Below are 21,935 nucleotides of genomic sequence, written 5' to 3'. Positions count from 1 at the left end.
AGGCACGACTGCAGCTCGGGTAGACCTGAGCAAGCCAACATTAGAGCAGCTAGCAGGTACCAGGAACCCTCCCAAAGCGATGGTCAGCATGGCACTGCTAGAGCCATGCCCCAGTCAGCTCTAAACTGGCTAGTTTGTAGAGCAGCCTGGTCTGAGCACATCTGCAAACACTGCAGTCCTGAGGGAGTCTGTAGCTTAACTGATACAGCCGTTTACTCTGCACTCCTTTACAAGGTTTGGATGCTGCTGTTTCTATTCTTCCAGGAGAAAGGAAGAGGATAATTGAAAGATTTGGTTAAACATTCTGCTGTTTAGTTAATCTCCATGTTTTCCTAATTGCAAGCGTATATTGCTAAAGAAGTTGGAAGGCCAAAAAAAAAAAAAAAATATATATCCCTTACCAGTTAATACGTAGAGACTTATGTCAAGTTGCTTTTTAGTATTTCACTAAAAATTGAAGCCTAGCAATACTATGAAAAGATTGAATGAAACTCTGTAGTCACTCTAGCATATTCCTCAGATATTTAGATAATATTCCCCACTCTGTGATGCACAAGACATCCAGAGATGGATCACAAGACAATTTCAAAAAAAGATGCGTGTACTTTTTGAAACAGAGAGTGGGAAGAACTAGAACTACTGAAATATTTAGAGCTAAGCCTAATTTTCATTCTGTTGCAAATGAAAATTAGCCTCGAGAGACTGCACAAAGTGATTGTGCCTTTTTTTTCCTCTTTCCAAAAGTTAAACGTCCCTTGGATTTAAGGGAAATAAAAGTGAGATGTCTTTCTAGAAACTAATTTCCCACATCCAAGAGGGGAAGAAGTGTTGTCTAAATCACAGTTTCTCCAAAACCAAGATTTAAGCAACAATATTCCATATGCCCTCTCTACCAAGCAGAAATTGTTTCTGACTTTCATACTGTCAACAGGCCCAGGATTAAAGGCAATCTATGACATTTCATCTGGACTGAACAATCTAATTTTGTCCAACACTGACAGGATTTAGGGTCCCAGACAAATTCCTGCCTGTCTACAAGTTGCCATCTTGATTTTAATTAGAAACCCCCAGAATTTGAATGAACCACAGCACACCCTTCAGATTAATGGCATTAGAACCTGAACCATATTTTTAATGCATCCAAGTCCCCTATTTCCTTAAGTTACTTTTATGATTTTTCCAAAGTCCTAGGAGCTCTGTCAGTACTGCAGATTATCAGGTGAACACCACTGTCCTACAGAAAACAACTGTATTGACTCAGATACAAGAGCATTTGTTGTAACATCCAATAGGTTTGTGCACTGTAACAGCACCAGATGTTTTAAAGCAGTGCATAATATTCGCTTATATAGAATTAAGTCACTTTCTAAGATACGTATTCAGCTAAGAGCAGTTACTGCACTCTTTCAAAGCAGCTGCTTTAGAGCACACAGGTGCCTCCTTCCCATATTAACTAAATCACTCAAGTACTATACCTCATTAAGTACTATACCTAAACTGGCACAGTGGATTACTTAAACCCGAGTAAATCCCAAAGGGAGACAGCCTAATACTGCTGTTTTGTTATGCCACTTGTGATAAGTTCACTGCCTTGACACTCAGCAGGTCTGTGCCTGTAACACCACTCTGCCACCACAAGCAGAACAGCTCGTTGCTCTACCCAGCAAAGGCACAAAGCTCTCAAAAAAAACAGAACTTGGTCAAATTCACTCCAACTGCAGAAGCCCAAACACCCAACCACAGCCCCAACTTCGTGGTCCTTAACAATGACCTTCAAAAGGCCATTGGCCCTTTTTCCCCACCAAGAGAAAGGGATGCAGCAAGACTCAGGCCTACCTTCTTCTCCAAGATCTGCTTCAGCACCTCCTCACAAAACCACTCTTTCTACTTCATGTGCTTCACTCCACCTTTCTACTATCCCTTCTGAACACCTTTATCAACTCCATATTTACCTGCCTCCCAACCCCCTTTATTCTACTTGACATGCAGTCATTTATAGCACCTGCTTCTAAGTAGTTTTTTCCCCCTTTGGGACAGCTGAGGGAAATGATGAGACCTCTTATTAACTCTTTCAAGGACAATGCAATGAGGGGTGTATGGTATATAACAATCTGTATACATTATATATATAATGTACATTGTATATATGTATTATATGTACCTATAGAATACATTGTATATTTAATGTATTTACGTTATCACAATCACTAAAATGCTAGTTGGTTGTAGTTTAAAAGCAAGTCACCAAAGCCTTAATTTTCTCTAATAAACTAGAAAAGGATTTGGCCTTTAAACTATAGGCTGTCCGGTTATACTTAATAAAATGTTTCGGACCGCCTTTTCTCCTTCAGTTGTACACTAGTATGGCTTGATTTATTTCAGCAGATTTATCTTCCTCTGCTTACTTTTTTCCATTTTTTTGCATCTTATAAATAGTTCATAAATTCATCAAGACAGATTTATACAATCCTGTAGCACTGCTGTAGCTTGTAGTGCTATAGTTCATCAAATAATTATCCAAATTGGTGAATAAATATATAAAAATGCAAAGATCTGGAGGCTGATTGTGAAAATAGTAATTGAATAGGTTTGTTTCGTGTATACATGTAAACCAATTAAAAGGATTTAACCAAGATCAATGTAATCTGTTGATGCCTGAAGTGAATGTGTGAGTTTTTATTTGGAGGATAGTGTAGACTTTTCAACCATACTAGTGGGTTAAAATTCTGCATTATAGGTGAATAGTCTGTGTCCAGTCTGTCTGGATTTTTGACTCTTACCAGGCACACTTGGTCTAATTCTGTTTTTTGACTTTGATTAAATTTGGTCTGTTCATTTCAGTCACAGCTCTGAGGTCTTTATCTCTACCATTATGGCTGTACATTCAGTAACAGTTCCGTAAAACTTGTCCATAATATTGCTATAATCATATCTAAATTTTTCCCTTTGTTAACCACAACTAGAGGTACTTTTGAAGGGCAAGTTGAGCAATGGGTGCAAGTGATTTTGATTCTCACACTAACTCATAACTGAAGGAGGAGTAGCATAACAGGTGGTTGAAAGCTCAGCCTAATATTTTCATAAACATAAATCTTTAGAGTTGTCCCATACACCAGGGATATTGTGTTGCAATAACAGTTTTGCTACTTTTGGTAGTTTCTGAATTACAGTGTTTTTACTGTAATTTGTTTTTACATGACAATAAAAGTATCCCCTTCCCCCAATTATGTCCTCTTCTGTTTCTTGTGATCTCTTAAAATGATTAAGGACTAACTCCCTGCAAGTCTGTTTCACGTTTAGCATACTGGATGTTGCCTATCCTGTAATCTTCTCTTTCTCCTTTTTATTTGTGAACTACCAGCTTATTTCAGCAGGGAAAGGAGAAGTGTGAAAAGAGGTTGGTGATTAACAATTCATTATTAAGAAAGCACACACACACAGGTTACACAAAAAGAAATCAGTTAACAGCTAGGAATTGCATAGTCACTGGTAAGATAATTATTCTTCCTCCACCTTAACATCAAAAACATTAAAACGCACAATTTACTGTCATTTATAATTCCTCTCTGCTGATAGCACTTCAACAGAATGTTATTACATTTGACTTGACAGGACATAGAACTGCACAGGAATTTAGATTAATAGGTATTAACTAATGAGTATTATCATCAGGCAAGGCAACAAACATTTTATGAATGGGTAAACATGAATGTGAGGTTGAGGTAAAGTGTTTGATTTTTTTCCTCAGTTAATAAAAAGGGAAAAATTAGATTTGTCAAAATATAAAGTACAGGTTCTTAGACACTAATTCTTTTGTTACTTTCCTTAGATAACCTTGTTAACATGAAATGCTTAGGGATGTTTTGTGTGGACTGGATTACATTTATGGTTATCCAGAGCAGGCTAGTTTTCAAGGAGAATCACCCTCAGTTTGTTTCAGATGAAAGACCACACTCAAGAGACCACCACAATTCTAAAGGTCACTTTTTAAAATTTAATCCAAAAGGTTGAAAGACACTGTGGTCTAATAGATTAAGTTTGTGATCTCTTGCCACATGAGCTCAGTCTAGTTCTGTTTTTTAATATTGATCAAATTTTGTCTGTTCATTTCAACAAATGCTTTGAGGTCTTTATGTCTACCGCTATGTTTGCCTGTTCTGTTATAGTTCTGTGACACATTTCTATAATATTGCTACAGTCATATCTAAATTTTTCCTGCATTAGCCACTGCTAAAGCTTCTACAAAGTTTATGATTTTTGTAGATTTTTTGTAGTTTGTAGTTTATGGTTTTGTAGTTGCTAGAAGGCCCAGTATCCTTCTTTGGTCTTTCCTATCTTATCACCAAGCAGCCTTGCTTCTTCTGTATACCCAAGTGATTGATTACCTACATCTCTGGCCTTGATCAAGAGCTGGCAATAAGCTGCAGAAATTCAGCTCATCTGTATGTTTTCACAAAGAGTCGCTATGGATATATGGATGTATTGATGTGAAATATAAGATACTAAATATGGATAGGCTTCATTCTGAAGTTTGCTTCCTGCCTTATTGCATAGGGAAGCCTCTACATGGATTCACAATTTGTTAGATCTAGCATAGCTCCTAAACTTATCTGCAAAGGGTTATTTCTAAAAAAGGGTGGGAAGTCTGAAAGAGAAGGTTGAAACTGCCTCCTGAATAAATCAAGGACCAACGAGGTGACAAAACTGGAATTTCAGTGAATTCTCCTTTTTAATGCACATAAATTAAATATTTTATTTTATTGATTATGTTGCACAAAGAATGACTTCAGTATCAGCTGCCGAGCAGCAAGGCACTGCATTTTATTGGTAGGGCTCTGGATGCATTTTAGCAATCAACATTCCAGTATTCTTCACATGGAGGAGAGGCAGAAGGGTATACATCTAACCTTTCCCAGTTCAGCCTGCACTGATAACACAAAGTATCTTCTATTGGCCAGTGTTGTCGAAGAAAGCTTGGATTATCCATGGGATGTGTGGTCTGTGTACTGAGTTCCTACCTTTAATCAGATACAGTACAACTTGGGAGATGAATCTCTTGGCATTTACCTTACAGTACAACCAACCAACCTTTCTAAATACGTTTTCCTGCTTCACAATTTCATTATTCGTTTTATTCTCATCTACATGTAGGAACCTTCTAATCATTTGAGGTGGGGAGGGGAAAAGCACTAATGTTCTTTTGTTTTGCAGTGAAATCTGATTAACTGTGTATTTCCCGTTTTTTGACAAAATTATGTATTGGCTCATTTAAAATTCAGATACACTCAGAATTTGAATCTGAGCCCATTTTATTTCTGCACATACCCTATGATATTTCTTTATGCTTGATGAGTTTCTCTGGAGATTTTCTGAAAAGCTTCTAGATTGACTGTCAGATACTACAGAAAGGTTCATTCAGCATTGCAGTCAGCTATCCTATTAACAGAATCAACTTGAATAAATTGCATTTAGTAAAAGAAGTTCTGAAACCAAGAAGAAAGCATAGCAGGAAGTTTATAGGAACTATTTTGTAGGGCTTGTAGTCCAAAAATAAGGTCCTAGAAGCATTAGGATTTTTTAATGTCTTTTTTTTTCCTGTAGACAATAAACTTTATGCACTAATATGTAGTGCACTATCCCTATTCACAGCCTGACTCTATTGCTGTTTCATGTTGAGTACTTCTCTTACAGTACAGATAAACTATTTTGCTAGCTTGAATCATACTTGTAGAATTAAATCACATTTGCATTTTTTTCCTAAATCTAGTTTTACCTTTACCCTTACCATATTCTACCATGCAGACCAATTGTTCCTTGAACACTGATGAAAAGTTAGTAAGTATTTTGATGGCTATCACTGATTGTGGTTTATTTTGTGATCGTTACTACACTTGAGACAAATAAGTAGCAGAGCTATATCCTACACAGAACAGAATTTGTAGCAGAATTTAGAGTGGACACTGCAGTTAAATATCACTCGGTCTGAGGGGCTTGCAGCACCGGAGCAGTCCTGCTTCTTGCATGTCAATCTTCATCATACAAGAAATGAAAAATACTTATTGCTTAGTTCAGCTTGTTTATTTATGCCTGTAGCATTTTCATTGCTAAAGAAAAAGAAGCTTGGGGACTGCTGATACCACTAATCTGACTTTCTTGTCCTTTCACACCACTTTCAGCAGAGATCTATGAAGTACTTCACCAACAAATAGTTAAGCATCTTCAATGTAAACATCTTTGGATAACTATGTCCATCACACTTGTGAGGTTATGTACTTCTGCAATTATGTGGGACAAGGACCTAATTACATTTTTCTTGGGTAATTATATACCCACACTGGAAGTACACAAAACAATTTCAAGGTGCAGGAAATGCAAGCAAAATGCTATTCACTCAGTCTTTAAACAAAATAGCATGTTGACAAGTAACAAAATACCTTTTTTATGTTCTGTGCAGAAGATTTCCTAGTAAATAATAATGCAGGACTGTCAGCACACCAAAGAAATACTGTTAGATCTCCAGCAAGATGTGTTACAAAGTGATAAAGTTGCCATAGTGGGAACTTTATTTCTTTAAGAATCAGCCCTTTAACTCCCTGCCTGAGATCTTTTGAGATTGCAGTAGAAATGGCCACAGTCTCTTCTGTGCTGCATCAAAATTATGTTAGACCCAAGATAACTTCTTTTATCTTAAAACAGAGTAAAGGCAGGAGAACTAGTTTGTCTTGAAAGGCTAGAAACGCTCAAAGGAAAGATGGTTTAGAGGTGCTACGATTGTAGTTGTTGAAATGTTATATGGGCAACTGAGATTAGACACATGGGATATTTGAGGTTATGCTAAATTTTAGTGTTTGGAGATTTGAATTTTAAAGTGGAGAAATAGTAACAGAAGAGATTTCAAACAAACCACTTTGCATTGGTGTTGGCAAACTAAGCCACATCCACGTCTACACAGATTATTAAGATGGTATAAATCCTACCTTTTGTAACAGGAACTGGAAACTATAATGATAAAAGGAGTGAGAGAGATCCTTTCTTCAGTACAGAATTCACCAAGACTGCAAATTGTCTTTGCTCTGATATGCGCACTCAGGTCTGAGAATCCTCCTGTGTCCTCTGGGGCATCTCTCAGCCGATAACCTGCTCCTGAATGGAGTAGCAGGTTTCATTCTGCTTTTCAGTGTTTCCCAATATCTAGTCTATTCTTTAGTATGGGGAAAGGTTAGCAGAACTGAAGTAACTATAGTCAGTTGCTGTGTAGGTTGCACTTGTGGGTAGATGTCTGAAATTCTTTGGACTATAACTTCCCATTAAACTGCTTTTAGTTTAGTTGCAGTATGGTCCCTTACATTGTCTCTCCACTGCCTTGTTCTAGTGCTGCCACAATAGTGATACTCATGCCCAGAGCCTAAATTCAGAAACCTGTAGCCCAATTTACAAGAATCCAGAACACTTTGAGATTAAAATCAGTGTGAGGTGTGTTCTGAAAATGTTGTGTGCTTTAAACAGCTAAGAGAGTGGAAAAAAATCAGGATGCCTCATCTTGATGGTGTAGTGAGCACCTTGGATAGTGCTGTGCCTTGATTTTATCCATAAAGTGGGGTTAGTGCAGGGAGCTGTTAAAGTAAACTCTTTATTGTTAGTGAAGCAGCTCATTAATATGGTGATTAGCGTCCTAGAGGGATCACAGAAGGAAAATAATAATTTTGTATTTAACGCACAGCTTGGATATTTTACAATATATGAGACATGAGCCTACACAGAGTAAGAAGACAAAAATACCTACCCATTCAATGAGTACTGATAATCCTAAACACTGAATAGGCGAAAGATGCTGCGGAAGTAGTACAAAATCCCCAAATTTATCATTATGGAGTCATGCACAGGGCCAAGAATTCACATGCAGCCTAAATTCTGCTCACTCATTGTATCTGAGACCTTCATGCTGCAAATTTAGCTTCGTTTTTTCTTTGCTTTATTGTGTTTTTTATGATACCACATAGAGGAGTTGGAATGGGCTCTTACAAGTTTGTTATACCAGTGTATAACCAAACAACAGACAACTCTGCTGCAACTTTTCCTGTGTTTGAGCTGCAGGCAAATATTTTTGACATTTAAAAAGTATCTCTGTGTTTCTATAGAGGGAGTCTGCTTTTTCATCACTTAAGAGATTGTGATTAAACCCATATTTAAGGGAAGACAACAGCTAGAAAGACTTGGCTTACTTGTTTTTGGAACAGAAATTCTGAAAATTTTTTTTTAAATATTAGCTATATTTTAAAGGAAAAGAAATAAATTGAAGTGTTTTCAAGAGAGCTAACAGTGATTTACAATAAAAGCAAAAACAGACAGGCTATAAAGCTTTCTGGATTGGTAACAACATGTGGAACTAGCACAAAAATAGCTCTTCATACTGCTGGAGTGTTGCAGCGTCTGTGTGACCTTTCCAAGGTGTCTTTGTTTTCTCTCCTCCTCTAGGGAAAGCTACCTGCACTCAGTCATTCTCCTCAGGGATGATATCAAGTTTCTAGCAAGTTTGCAAACATAGCTCATAACATCACTATGTATTTGACAGTGAAATTATGTGTTTTGAAAAGACTTGGTAGCTTGGATTCCATATGACTAAATCACCCAAACAATTCTTGCAAATGAAACAGCCTCACCAACTGAAAATCATTCATATGAGACTAATTTAATAATAATACCAGAAAATACTTGTTTTCCCTGCCTTGCACCTGCTCCACATCAGGATGAATTTGAACAATTGACTAGCATCAGTGTTGTCTAACTAAATGCCATCCTGTCCCTTTTAACTCTTTATCTCTTGCCTTCATTCATTTTGTATCAGTACTTTCTAAAATATGCCTATGAAGTGTTGTGCTAGGCAGGCTTGTTTCCACAGTAACATTCAAAACAGGCAGGGCTTTTATAACACATCACTATAACCAGTAAAGCAAGGTATTATTTGTATTGCAGTAACATGTGGGCAACAGTTAAGGTTCTAGATCTCATACTGTGATGTGCAACTATAATGCAACTATTGCATTATAAATAACTCATGTGCCTTAAATCAAAACATTTAAGTTGTTGCAGGCTCCATCTACAAAATCTGGTCTCAAGCATTAATGGCGTTGGCTTGTAGCTCTGGAGGTCACTGGCTAAGTGTGTTAATTCAGACATGGACACGCGGACAAGCAGCTCCAAAGAGCCTGAAGGTTCATGTTCTTACCTGTGTCACTCTGTCCTTCCCTGACCCACTGTTAGGAGTTGCACTCTAAAGCTTCCCACGCTTTAGCGGAGCTGGTGAAGGAGCTGTTTCTTCAGACCCTTCCCATTGTGACCGGCCTCTCTGTAAGAGAATGCGAACTTCTGAAAGAGGAATGGCAGGAGAATTTGGTCCCTCAGCTGGAGAAATGCTATGCCTTCCGCCAGAGACGCTGGAAGCTTTTCCAGGAACAGCTGCTGCAGGAGAAGAAGGTATGACCAGTATCACATTCTGAGATTTCTGTTTCTAAAAACAGCAATATGAACAGCAAATAAGAAATTAGCAAGCTATTCATCTGTGGGGAATGTTTTGTATGCAAATATATTGTCTGTGCAGGTCCAGACTCAGAATGGCAGTTTGAACTGCAGTATGGAGTGAATAGATATGCTGAGCATGTAGGCTTGCGCAGAGGAGTCAGGGAGTAACTACTGAACATCTGTCTACAGTGTTTGGCAGCTTTGCCAGCACAGAAACTTCTTTTGGCAAGGCCTCCCACTGATTCCACAATGTTCTCAACTCTTGAGCATCTATAGAAGCACACACATGTCAAAAAAAATCCAGTTGATCCGTTCACAGCGAGTAAAATGCTGCATATGAATACTATGTACAGGACAGGAGGCCTTGCAATGATCAATATTTCTTAAGCATATCTAATGGCTAATACTGTATTAAGTGCCAATATGTGATACACATGTTGTATAATACTGATTGTTTGTTCTGAGAAGGTGCTGAAACATGCAGCCTGCTCTTCTGTTCTGTCTGTGCCCAGCATAGGAGACCTCATGGAGACCAGAGGAGAAAAGCAACAATAAATTCAGGGGCGAGTATCTTTAGCATTAGGCACAAACTCAAACAAACCTTCAATTTATCCATGAAATGCCATCTCTATATTAACACTGCTTTGAAGGCTTACATGGCTTGGTAAAGAAAGACCTTTCCTATGCAAAGGTGTGCCGCTTTGCCCCTTCCCAGATTTCAAATGTGTGCTGAAATATATGGAGTAACTGGAGTTTTTCAAGGGAAAAGTTAACAAGAGTTCTTCAACATTGGCAAAATCATGATTTTCCCTAACCTCCTTCTCTAGCGTGCCTGGACAATCCAAGGTGACATATTCTGGAAAAAATCTTCCTGAGAGACTGAATGCCAAATATTTAAAGTTTGGCAGACTCTATGAGACCTTGTTTATCAGTCCCTTATAAGGGGAAACCTGAGCAACCTCAGCCACAGGTGCTGCTGGGACACATATATAATACGCCTGCTGTTCTGGTTAATTTGTCTCATGTTAGAGTCTCATATAACAACTTCAGGATAGTCTCAGCTTAGTGACATCTTACCATATGCTTTATGATGTGTTGTGTATATATTTATGAATATCTCTCTATGTATATACATATACATATGTGTATCTCCTTGACTGTTCAGTATCTCTTGGTACCTCTTGCCTCTCCAGTATTTGTGCAGTATTCAGTTGTCATGGACCTATCAGTGATTAAATACATGTGAATCAGCAGAATCATTTCTGCAGGTTAAGTTCATGGTCAATAAGATATTAACTGAGTCCTTAATTATTGCAAACTGCAAAATATCTTGCCTACTCATTTTATGGGTTCCTCCATAAACCCATATGATCTGGGAAACTATAGGCTTCCTACTAAATCTGATAGAGCGGTTTGCTCACTGGTGGCTTTAGAACACTCTGGGGTATTTAAAAGGTAAATAATTTATCGGAAATTCTTAACCGCTACTTTTTTCCTATATTTGTTGTTTTGGAATTATACAATAACTTTCCGATAACTTTACCTTTACTGCATTGTGACTCACCTGTTATTTCAACAGTTTTGAAAAATAACTGCTTGCCCCTTCTGCTTTTGTGCCGCAGGAATTGCTGGCAAATTAAAAATAAATTATCCTTAGGTCTCTAAGCACCACTGAAGACAGTGAGTCTACTCATGTGCTTTAGGTTAAGGACGGTCACAAGTATTTTGAGGACTGTTGGCTAATGTTTAGTGTTGAAATTTCACATACTTACACCTGCAGTGATTAATGCATGACCTCAAGATTCTTGTATTTTGCCTTTGTTCATCACAGACTATATTCAAGAGCTTTCTTGGCCAACCTAAACATCTAGGTGCCTGTTGATTGTCAGATTTGCTTAGGGTTCACAAAATGCCTGTCCTTGCATGTGAAGGACCTAAGTAGCCCAGTACTGTAGGTGCCCTCTGAGCACACCCCACAGTGCATGAGGGCACAAAGCACCACAGTGGTATCCACTGTCATTGAAAATCACATCCTGAAAAGCAGAAGGTTCTGGTATGCAATGATTAGTCTAGGAGTGCATATTTGGGCACCTTTCATAGAATCATAGAATCAGTAAGGTTGGAAGGGACCTCTGGAGATCATCTAGTCCAACCTCCCCGCTCACCAGGGTCACCTACAGCATGGTAGACAGGGTTGCATCCAGGCAGGCCTTAAAGATCTCCAGAGAAGGAGACTCCACAACTTCTCTGGGCAACCTGTCCCTGTGCTCCGTCACTCTCACAGGGAAGAAATTCCCCCTCATGGTCAGGCAGAACTTCCTGTGCTTCAATTTCTGCCCTTTGCCTCTTGTTCTGTCACATGGGACAACTGAAAAGAGTTTGTCCCTGTCCCCTTGACACCCTCCCTTCAGGTACTTGTACACATTGATCAGATCCCCCCTCAGTCTTCTCTTCTCCAGGCTAAACAGGCCCAGCTCTCGCAGCCGTTCCTCACAGGGCAGGTGCTCCAGCCCACTGATCATCTTTGTAGCCCTACGCTGGACTCTCTCCAGTAGCTCCATGTCTCTCTTGTAGTGGGGAGCCCAGAACTGGATACAGGACTCGAGATGAGGCCTCCCCAGGGCTGAGGAGAGGGGCAGGATCACCTCCCTCGCCCTTCTGGCAGTACTCTTCCCAATGCACCCTAGGATACCATTGGCCTTCTTGGCCACAAGGGCACACTTTTACTCTGGTCCTTCCACACTCTTGTTGAATCTCAGCTATTGTTCAAAAATTAATGCAACAGTCCCTAGGCCAAAGAGGATATAGTTTAATAGCTCCCATACAGGAGGACCTCTTACTTCTAAAGTTGTTTCAGACACAGTTTATACATTTGGTGTTGTTATGATTGAACTCAGTATATAAGAGTGGTTGAATAGAGAGACCGGCATCCCAGTATTGTTTCTCAAGGGCTTAAAAAGACTCAAAGGACTTGGACTGATCTCCAGCACCCAGCTGTTGGATGATAGCTCCCTGAACAGCACTGGATGGTGGATTCATGGTACATGGATTTAGATATTCAAGTCATACCCAAGCATAGGATATTTAAATTAGAAGGTTGACTTTCCATCTCTTTCAGTATGTCATAGCATTCATAATGTAAAGTTGATGACTTTCTGACTGAAGAGAAAAAAAGTGAAGGTTTTTGCTGACATCATTAACAATAATTACAGAGCTATCAAATGAGCTATTCACTGAGCAATGACAGAACTCCCACATTGTTCTCTGGGTCACCAGCACCTGCCATTGGGCCTTATTCAACATAAAAATTGCCTGAAGAGCAGACAGAGCTTTCCTAAGGATGACTGATTCTGTGGAATAAATTTCTAGAGAAGACCTCTTTATAGGAAAATGTATGATTCCTCAAGGTGATATTCTTTCCAGGAGTTTAAGTAGCTTTTCCACTTTAAAACATGGCTTTCTAGAAACAGCTTGAACTAAATTGGAAAAAAGTCTGCTCTAGCAATCTCCAAAGACAGCATGCAGAGGGACAGCTCTTCCAGCTAAACTGGAGATTTTCCTGTATAAACAAGTCTGAAAAACATCACACAGCTCAGCATTTTACATTCAAATGCAAGGTGCTTTTCTTGGAACTTCCCTAGTAAGAAGCCCAGCAGCATGTACATTTAAACAATAAAAAGGCACTTGTACCCTACAAAAAGGAGGACTTGGTTTCCCCTTTGGGAAAAAAAGAAGAAGAGAGATTAAACTCATGTGATGGGTGTTCATGTCATTTGGGAGATCCTGCAGATGTTATAGTGCTGAGTATGACAGAAGAGCCCATAAATCTACATTCATATCAACAGACTTTTTAATTTACCAGGCATTTTCCTACAGGAGATATGTCTCTCATTTGCCTTTTGATAAACATGCTGCATGTCACCAAAGTGACTCACAAAGACATTTTTTGCATTAACCCGAAGTGTATTTGTTTTTTCTTTCCTAGCATTTAAAACATATCTAGGGTATAAGGTCCTCTGAGGGAACAAAATCTGTTTTATACTGGAAAAGAAAGACTCTGTTTCTTATTTCACTTTTGACTTACAAGCTTGAGGATGTGAGTAGTGCAAATAGGAATAAATCTTGTGATCATGCGGATGCCCTCTTTCGCCATCCTTCCCTCCACTGACAGGGGTAACAGATCCTCAGCTGGTGTAAATCTTGATAGTTGTATGTAAGTCAGATTTTTTTTTAACCTCTTGATTGCACTGGAGGCCACATCAAGCCCCTTGTGAGCCCATGGAAGCTTCTTAAAACATTTTGTTCCTGTTACTTTGTTAAATCTTAGCAGTCTCATGATTTTTCTAGAATAGCATTTATGTCTATGCACTAGTTACATAGGGCAAAGTACTGCACTTGTTTAATGTACTTACTTGGCATTCAGCACGCATCACACACCATCTACAGGCTGTTAGAGCAAAATTGCTTTCCTTCGATTTCCTGAAAGAATCTGTGCTAAAAGTGTCACACTGAGAGCTGCAGGAAGAGTGAGCTTACCTGGGTCTAATTTACTGTTGCATCTGAGGTCTAACTGAAAAAGAAAAAAAAGAAAAAGTTTCCATTACTTACCAACAGCATACTCAGCACCTTTATTGCTGAAGAGTAATACTCAGTGTTAGCTATACTCCAGAATATCTTATAATTGACTTGTTGCCAGGAAACCAGACACCGAGCAATGTACAGAGACACTGGGAGGTGAGAAGATTTCCATCCATTCCCACATCATTGCTGGACACCCACAGAAGTCAATCAACATCTGCTTATCCATTCTGACATGGTGTGCTTTTTCATTGCTTTCTCTCACTTTTATAGAGATTCATTTTTTCGTGGTGACTGGAACCACTCCTCAAGTCACCTAATGCTCCTCAGCATCTTCCCGCCCCCTCTCCCACTGACAGTGATTTTGTTCCCAATTAGTGGTTAAAAGCAGGCAAGGAATCAGAGGTTTCATGCCCCATTCCATCCACCAAGTGCAGAACAGTCATTTTCTCAATCCTCTTTGTACTGATCTGGCAGTATTTAGCAATATTTTGGTGACATTACATGGGCGAAGTGCTGAGATGAACAAGAAAGTGATGTGAGGTGCTGCGTCAGGAGAGGTTGTAATTTAGGTACAACACAGTTCCTCTTCAGGCAGCCCAGGCCCAGTCTGACTGAAGATGCAGACTTCCTGGTGGCCTCTCTCAGCCTCTTCAATTCTCCACCTAGTGCTCCCAGCATCTGTGGAAAGAAGGTGGAAAGGCAAAACTATGAAATACAGATAGGACTCTACATAATGTAATGAGGGCAGGCCCCCATCTTCCCTTAACGCTGTTGAGTCTCCAGCAATGGACCATCCCCAAGAAAAGGAGAAGCTTTAAAAGGCTCCAGGCAACATGGCTCAGTAGTGGAAGATCAGTGCAGCTCAAAGGCTGATCTTTTCCTGTGGTTGGGTGTTTTTGCTGTTTTTCAGCTGTACGCCACCAGCTTCAAATTAATATTCACAGAGAATCTTTGATGCTGCATTTGTGTGTATGTGTGAGTTTTTCTAGTATTTTGGATGTGGAAAATATTCAGCCCCTCCAAGTTCATCCTTGCAAACAGCTGACATACAATATTCTGTTCCTATTCCCATTTGGTCCTTGCCATCTTGATCATCTTTCTATGGTCTTTATGAGACAAAATAGTAGTTTATTATTTGGTCCAAATCTAAAGCTACCTTACGTATCACCTCCCATTAATGCATTGTAATCCCCTTTCTTTCCTCTAAATTTGTTCTCTTATTATTTATATGGCTGAAACATTTCTGATGTTCATTTAATAACTGTGCACCAGAGGTGATTTTATACTGCATTATAAGCTTTCCCTTGGTCTCAGAGGTGTAAAGAGACCTTTTTTTTATATTTTACATACAGCTTGTCTTAGATGTACTGTCAGTGGAAATGACTCATTCTTTGCTTCTAAAAGAAAGTCTGTGTTCACCATTGCAGAAGGATGTTATTTCTTAATAAACAATAAGAAGTAAACAGCTACAGCAATCCCTACTACTGTCCCCGTCTGTGTTATTCTGAGTGCCTTTCTTGGACAGGATATACTGATAGCAGCAAAAGTGTTTTGTTTCTTGGCTGCAATATTGTAACATTTGCAATTCCAATTGTAAATCAAAGAAAACTCTCCTCTCTTCTCTGTCTTGGCAATCTGCATCAGATTTAGTCTGCATGCTGTTTGAGAGTACATGGGCAGATAGGCACTTTAAGAGCAACTTCTCAATTAATAATCAAGTCTGTGAAAAATGATGGGAAGCCACAAGTGAGCCACAGACAGTCTGTCATTGAAAATAGCCATCTGCAAGTAAAAGGTCATTTTCATCTCTTCTTATATCTGCTGAAAGAGACATTACAATACCCCCTGCACTGGTGGGCTTGGTAAACTAGGCATAAGCACTGGAAATGGTATCCACAAACAGCTGCTAAAGAGAAATAGTTATTGCCTCAGGCGTGTGTTTGGCAGCCGCCAGGATGACAGCCTGGAGACCTGACCACCCTTAATCTGACGCTCGGCTGGGCACCTTCTGTGTGTGATGTGCTCACTGCTCGCCCGTCCTTCTCTAGGCGTCCGGCTCGGGAACGTGTTTTGGCAGGGTCTTCTGCGTGGAGGGGAGTAAAGAGAATGTGCTTCGAAGAAATAAGTACACTTAGCTTTTACAGGTGGTTGATGATGTGGTTTCTGATGTTTGGTACCTCCTGGGGGCAGGCCATCCTGCATTCACAGGCAAACCCTCTCTCCCACGCCGATCACTGCTTCCCAAAGAAAAGACTAACAGATATGAAAGCCCAGTAATACTCCTAATACTAACAGGGGTTGCATCTTACGCATCTAATTCTTTGCTAGGAGATGAGAAATATTGATCCAGTGCAGTCTTGCTATCTACTATAGCATAAAATTTAGTTCCAATGAGGCTGGAACACGAAGTGAAACTGCCAGAGAGCTTGAATATTATATTTAATTTAGGGCTCCGCTTATGTCTGCAAGTAGCCTGCACTTACCCAACTGCCAATATAGCCTGAAATATACTTTTCACTTCACACTAATACAGTTTAGGCCTCACAGTTTTTATGGCTTATTAGTTATTAAATGCTGGTAATACACTAAACAAAATCAAAGTCTGTATCTCCAAAAATTTACAGTCTAAAAGAAAATCCATCAAAACCTGTAAAGATTAAATTCTTTGATCTAAATGTCACCCTGAAGGAGCTGTATACGTATTATCTATACACTTAATAACCCATTCTCCACTTCTAACTATTAGATAGCACTGCTTACTATACACAAAAGCATGATGAAAGATGTTATCTTAATTTTTGTTCAGTGAAACCTGCATTCTCTATTAAGGAAAAAAAGCATCAAAAAGCCCACTGGAACATGCTGATGAGAGTCAGTGCAGTATTTTGTGCGTCACTATTCTTGTTTTCTTGGTCCTCTGTTTGCAGAAACCAGAAAATTTGTAGAAGACAGCTCAGATCTGATCCAGCTCAGTGCAAAGGCACACATTTTTTTCCTGTGAGCTTTGGGTCAGACTTTGAGCACTGAGAAAAATATTCTTAAGTAGAATAATAGGAATTAAGTATGAATTTGATATTTCAAAGAAGGGGTTGAATGTCTCTACCACTATTAACAAAAAATAATGCTGATTCTTAATATAGTGATTAGAATGACTCGAATCAAAGTATCTTATAATTGTAACTCTTTTCCCTGCTTTTAGCTGTGGCTAAAGGAGTATGCCCTGTCTGCTGTGATACAAAAGCACCTATCAGAGAAACAAGAGATGGTTATTCAAGGCGTCGTTAGCAGACTAGGAGGTCTCAGTGATGAGTAAGTATGGTTTTAGCAGTAAGCAGTGCTATAAAATTGTATACCCAATAAAAAAACATGTATAGTCAACTGGAGAAAGCAGTGTGGGATTCTCATCTTTGTCAGCCAAAGAGACAGTTACTGTAGGTTTTTGTCTGAATTAGTATTAATTGCCCCCTGTTTAGCATTGATGGTGCAAAAATATCAGATATCATGACTTCTGGTAAATACGAAAAGTGACGTTTTCTGTGATTAGTCAAGTGGTGTGCTTTCTGTATATCTACTGCTGTGTTTGTGAATGATTCCCAGTGTTGAACCAGTCTCGCTTTGCACTCTGTCACCCTGGAGTTGGCTGTCCTTCAAGGTAAAATACTCAGTCCAGCATCATTTACCTCTGCCTTTGCTTCCTGCCATCACAGTGCAGCTGACCACATCTTCGTGTAGAAATGACTCCTCTGCATTCTCTGTCCATATTAAGATATCAAATGATATCAGTTCACCATGGTCTTCTCATTACCAAAGAATCATTACCAAGAACGAGCTGAAGACCTATCTGTCTGGAATATTGATATTTTTGCCATTGCACTCCATTATTTTGAATCTACTTTTTAATTCAACCATATTTTTTCACATTCTCTGACTTCTACATTTCCCCAGACTTCAGTATTTACAGAGGGTTCATGGTGCCTTACACATACAAACAAATTAGATTCAGACACAAACTCACCTTGAAGCATATCAACTTTATCCAAATCTGCGAACAGCTCTATTAATTTTCCATTCACTTTGTCCAGAATCAACTTTGAATTTTGCTCTTTTTTAAAAACTAAAATGTTTTTTTAACTTTTTTTTTCCTTTACTTTTTTTAAACATGAACTTGCTCCAGCCATATGTCTCCCTGTTGGCCAGCACTGGCCTCTTCAAGGTCTCTTCAGAGTGCCCCATTGCTTATGAAAGGCATGCTGTCTTGCATTTAATACAACTTAAAGTAGTTTTCCTGTAGTTCTTATTACATTATCTCATTATCTTATTTTAAAGGCTTCTGTTAAAACACCTTTCATTATGAGACAAATTATGTGAGCTATGAGAGATGTTATTTATCTCTTTTCTTTACATTTTTGTTTTAATTTAATTTTGGCATGACCGAAATAGAAATCTGTCACCATGGTACCCATACTTTATAACTGAAAAGCATTCTAAGACATACTTTGTATGGCAAAATGTTACGTAAATAGCAATTTTGTTATCTTCATGTAATTACTTTGCAAAATCTGCATGCAAAATCAGCAAGCAGCTTAGCTGATTGATTTCTTTCTCTTTGATCCTTTTGACAGGTCTGTGAACTATATATTGCAAAAACACAGGCTTCTGCTGTGTTCAGTACTCAGAAGGGTAACTCTCCGAAAAATTGGGATGGCTACTCTGACCCGCATGAGGATGTCCAGGAAGAAGAGCTTGCTTCAGGAGCTGCAGGAGCAGCATGTCCTGCAGAAGAGCTCCTCCCACTGCCAGGATGAAGATCAGTGGCAGCTACAGAAAGCAGTGGTAGGTACAGGATTCTGCTGGTTTCCCTACAGCGTTCTCATGCGCTGTGACGTCTGGTGTTGGAAGTAGCTGTAGGAGATCACAAGAAACACAAATGTTAAAGTTCTGAACAGAAAGGAGAATTCTCTGTCAAAAAATACCCCCACTCTTGACAAGGGAAGTACTTAAATGTGTACCTATTTTAGTCTGAGTAGACACTTTAAATTCCCCAGTACTTTGTCTACTTGCATTAAGATAAGCATCACCTTTCCTCAGCAGGAAAGTCGTCACGACAAACTGATTTAGTTATTTTATGTGAAAGTACTAATTGAAGTAAATCATAGCAATTTGTATAAGGAAGGACTTTTACACAAGTCGGTTTCAGAGTGAGAGAAATTCCCACTGACTTTGCTAATGATCTTAAAACACACTTGGAAAGTCCTCACTTCAGGGTCATAAGAAGAAATTCTTTGCTCCAGAAGACTTAGCACATTCTTTTATACTGTCACCATTTTTTTTTTTTTTATTCTCCATCTTTGAGTTGGCTCAGCATCCGTTCCCCTGCCCTTCTTTCAAATGGTCTGACTCCTGTAGTTCTGGGAGACTGGAGAAAATTGAAGGGATTTTTAGACTTGATGGTCCCACTGGTCAATCTTAAATCAATTGGTGGCTATGTCTTTTAGGGTTAACTTCTCAGGTTAATATTATATTTTGTTGGTTAAAATACTTGTGTTGCATACTTGCCTAGAACAATACTGGATTTTAGATTTCCCCGGCGCAGGACCCTCCCAGCACACTTTAGCGTTAGCTGCTGCCCAGCTCAGTGTTGCTGCATGTATGTGTTGAACCCATCAGACACATTGTGGCTCTGTGCTCCATTCTCGCACTGCATGATTAGCTGAGATTAATATTGTGCATCCCTCTAATTCCTACTTACATAATACAAATGCTAATTCCCCACCTGGGAGAGGAATAAGGAAATTCTGTCTGCTGCCAGTTTCGCAGGTGATTTACCTACTGAACTAGTCCTTGTAAAGATCTTGAATAATAAAATATGAATGCATATGACTGCATTAATCTTTTTTTTTTTTTCTGTATTTATGTGCTTTCCGCTACTCTCTCTCATGCAGTCACTTAGCTCCCACACGGACATTAATTGATGCAATCACTGTGTTCCCTGACAGAAATCAGATGTGTCCCCAGGTATTAGTGTTCTTTTGACCTCTCTCCATTACAGCCTCTTTCCAAGGCCAGCCAAAAACTGTCTCATAAGGAAGTGACCCAAAGTATATATAAGATCCTTGCTACCAAGGGAGAAATAGGGACTGGATGTGGATTTGAGAAAGGTCAGGGAGAAAAAACATGTTACAAAGATCCTCCAAAACTAGAACTAATGTGTAAGGAGTTAAGGAAGAGGTTGATTTACAGACACTCAGCCAGAGTTTTAGATGTACTGATATAATATTTTTAGGTAAATTTAATTTGAGGTTGTGCTAATTTTAGATTGGCAGACAGCATTATGGGGAAATTAATCAGTTTATTTCATATCAAATATCAATTTTATTCAGGAAAACAGAAGTACAGAAGCCTTACTAAGTCATAATGACATGACATTTGGGTCTTTTAAAAAAAAGAAAAACTCTTATGATCTACCACTGTCTTAAAAAAAAAAGCTCAAAGACGTATGTCTGAGCTATTAAGAAAGACATGTCAGAATAACCCAGCATTAATAGGGCTTTCATTATTTCTCACAGATGAATGAGGGCAGAACAGATTCTTTTCCACTTGTATTTCCTACTTCCCAGAAGAAATGTAGGTGCTGTAGAATCCTCCAGAATAATTTCATTTTATTTAGCTTTAAATGAGAATATTGATAGAAGAGGGACATCAGCAACTCAAAAGAAGACAATCTGTGGAAAACTGAAATACTAGGATACAGATAAGAAAGAACAAGCTGTGCTGGAGAATGCGTACTACTGTATGCTAAAGAGTGTACAGAGTAAAAGTGGGTTAAAAAAGTTAATTGTCAAGGAAAGCAATGTGGAAGCTCAATGCATTTGAAATTCTGGGTCCAAACAGAAGTAGGGGAGATTGAGGTTCCTACACACAAACTGGGGAGTGAAGTCAAGTTAAACTTCTGGGCCTCAAGACAGCATCATGACTCTTTGTGAAGCAGCTGCTCAGGCACCCAGCAAAATCAGACACAACGCTTAGGCTGGTCCAGGGCAGTGCTCAAAGTCTGGTTTAAAACTTGCTGCAGAAGACCCACTTTGCAACAGTGGCCATAATGCAGCTTGGTTTAACGTACTGGCACAACAACTAGAAGCCAAAATAACCACTGCAGTGGTACTTGATTTCATGAAGAGGCATTGCATAAAAAAATGAGAAAGCAAATTTAAAAAGAAAATAAAAGTGACAGTGAAAGGGGGAAGATGTTTGCAGGCTACATACCACGTATGAACGTCATCGCGTAAATGCATGGTTGTCATCATACCTTTAGTACAGTCTATGGCTCGGCTCGCTGCCATCCTCCCCATCTCACAGATACTATAGTAGAACTAGAAGAAGCCAAGAAAATGGCTGGTCAAAGAAAAGGACGGTCAAAAGAAATCAAGAGACTACAACTCTTCAGCCTAAAAGAGGAGTTTCTTGTGAGTCATAGGTTTCAAACCTGGCATAAAATATCTAAATATGGAACAATTATTCATATGTTTCTAATTTCTTGTTTTTAATATTAGAATAAGAGAGCATCAAGCAAAACTATTAGATGGTAGATTCAAAACGAAGAAATACATTGAAAAACTGTTGAATACACCACCACAGGATGTGGTAGCTGCCAAGAGTGTAGAAGTGGGCTCTAAGTGCTATTAAACAGATTCATGACAGAAAACTCTATCAAAGGCATTAGGTAAAAATACACTGACTTTTTCTCAGGTAGATGCCCACATATGGGATGAGTATTGCAGGAAGCTAACTGCGTACTTGCCTCATTCTTCTGCTCTTCTCTAGGCCTCCAGTTATCT

The 21,935-nt window shown here is 39.0% G+C and overlaps 1 protein-coding gene across 1 annotated transcript in view; it reads left to right on the top strand.

The window, feature by feature from the left end:
* EVC (EvC ciliary complex subunit 1) overlaps window positions 1-21,935 on the top strand; it is a 53,190-nt gene that overhangs the window by 19,863 nt on the left and 11,392 nt on the right. Inside the window, exons 12-14 of the mRNA XM_062574499.1 lie at window positions 9,262-9,474; window positions 17,300-17,409; window positions 18,723-18,933. Of these exons, the coding sequence (XP_062430483.1) occupies window positions 9,262-9,474; window positions 17,300-17,409; window positions 18,723-18,933 (534 nt within the window). The remainder of the gene's footprint in view (window positions 1-9,261; window positions 9,475-17,299; window positions 17,410-18,722; window positions 18,934-21,935) is intronic.

This window comes from Rhea pennata, chromosome 4, assembly GCF_028389875.1.
Source record: "Rhea pennata isolate bPtePen1 chromosome 4, bPtePen1.pri, whole genome shotgun sequence".
NCBI lineage: Eukaryota > Metazoa > Chordata > Aves > Rheiformes > Rheidae > Rhea > Rhea pennata.
This window is presented reverse-complemented; position numbering and strand designations above follow the sequence as displayed.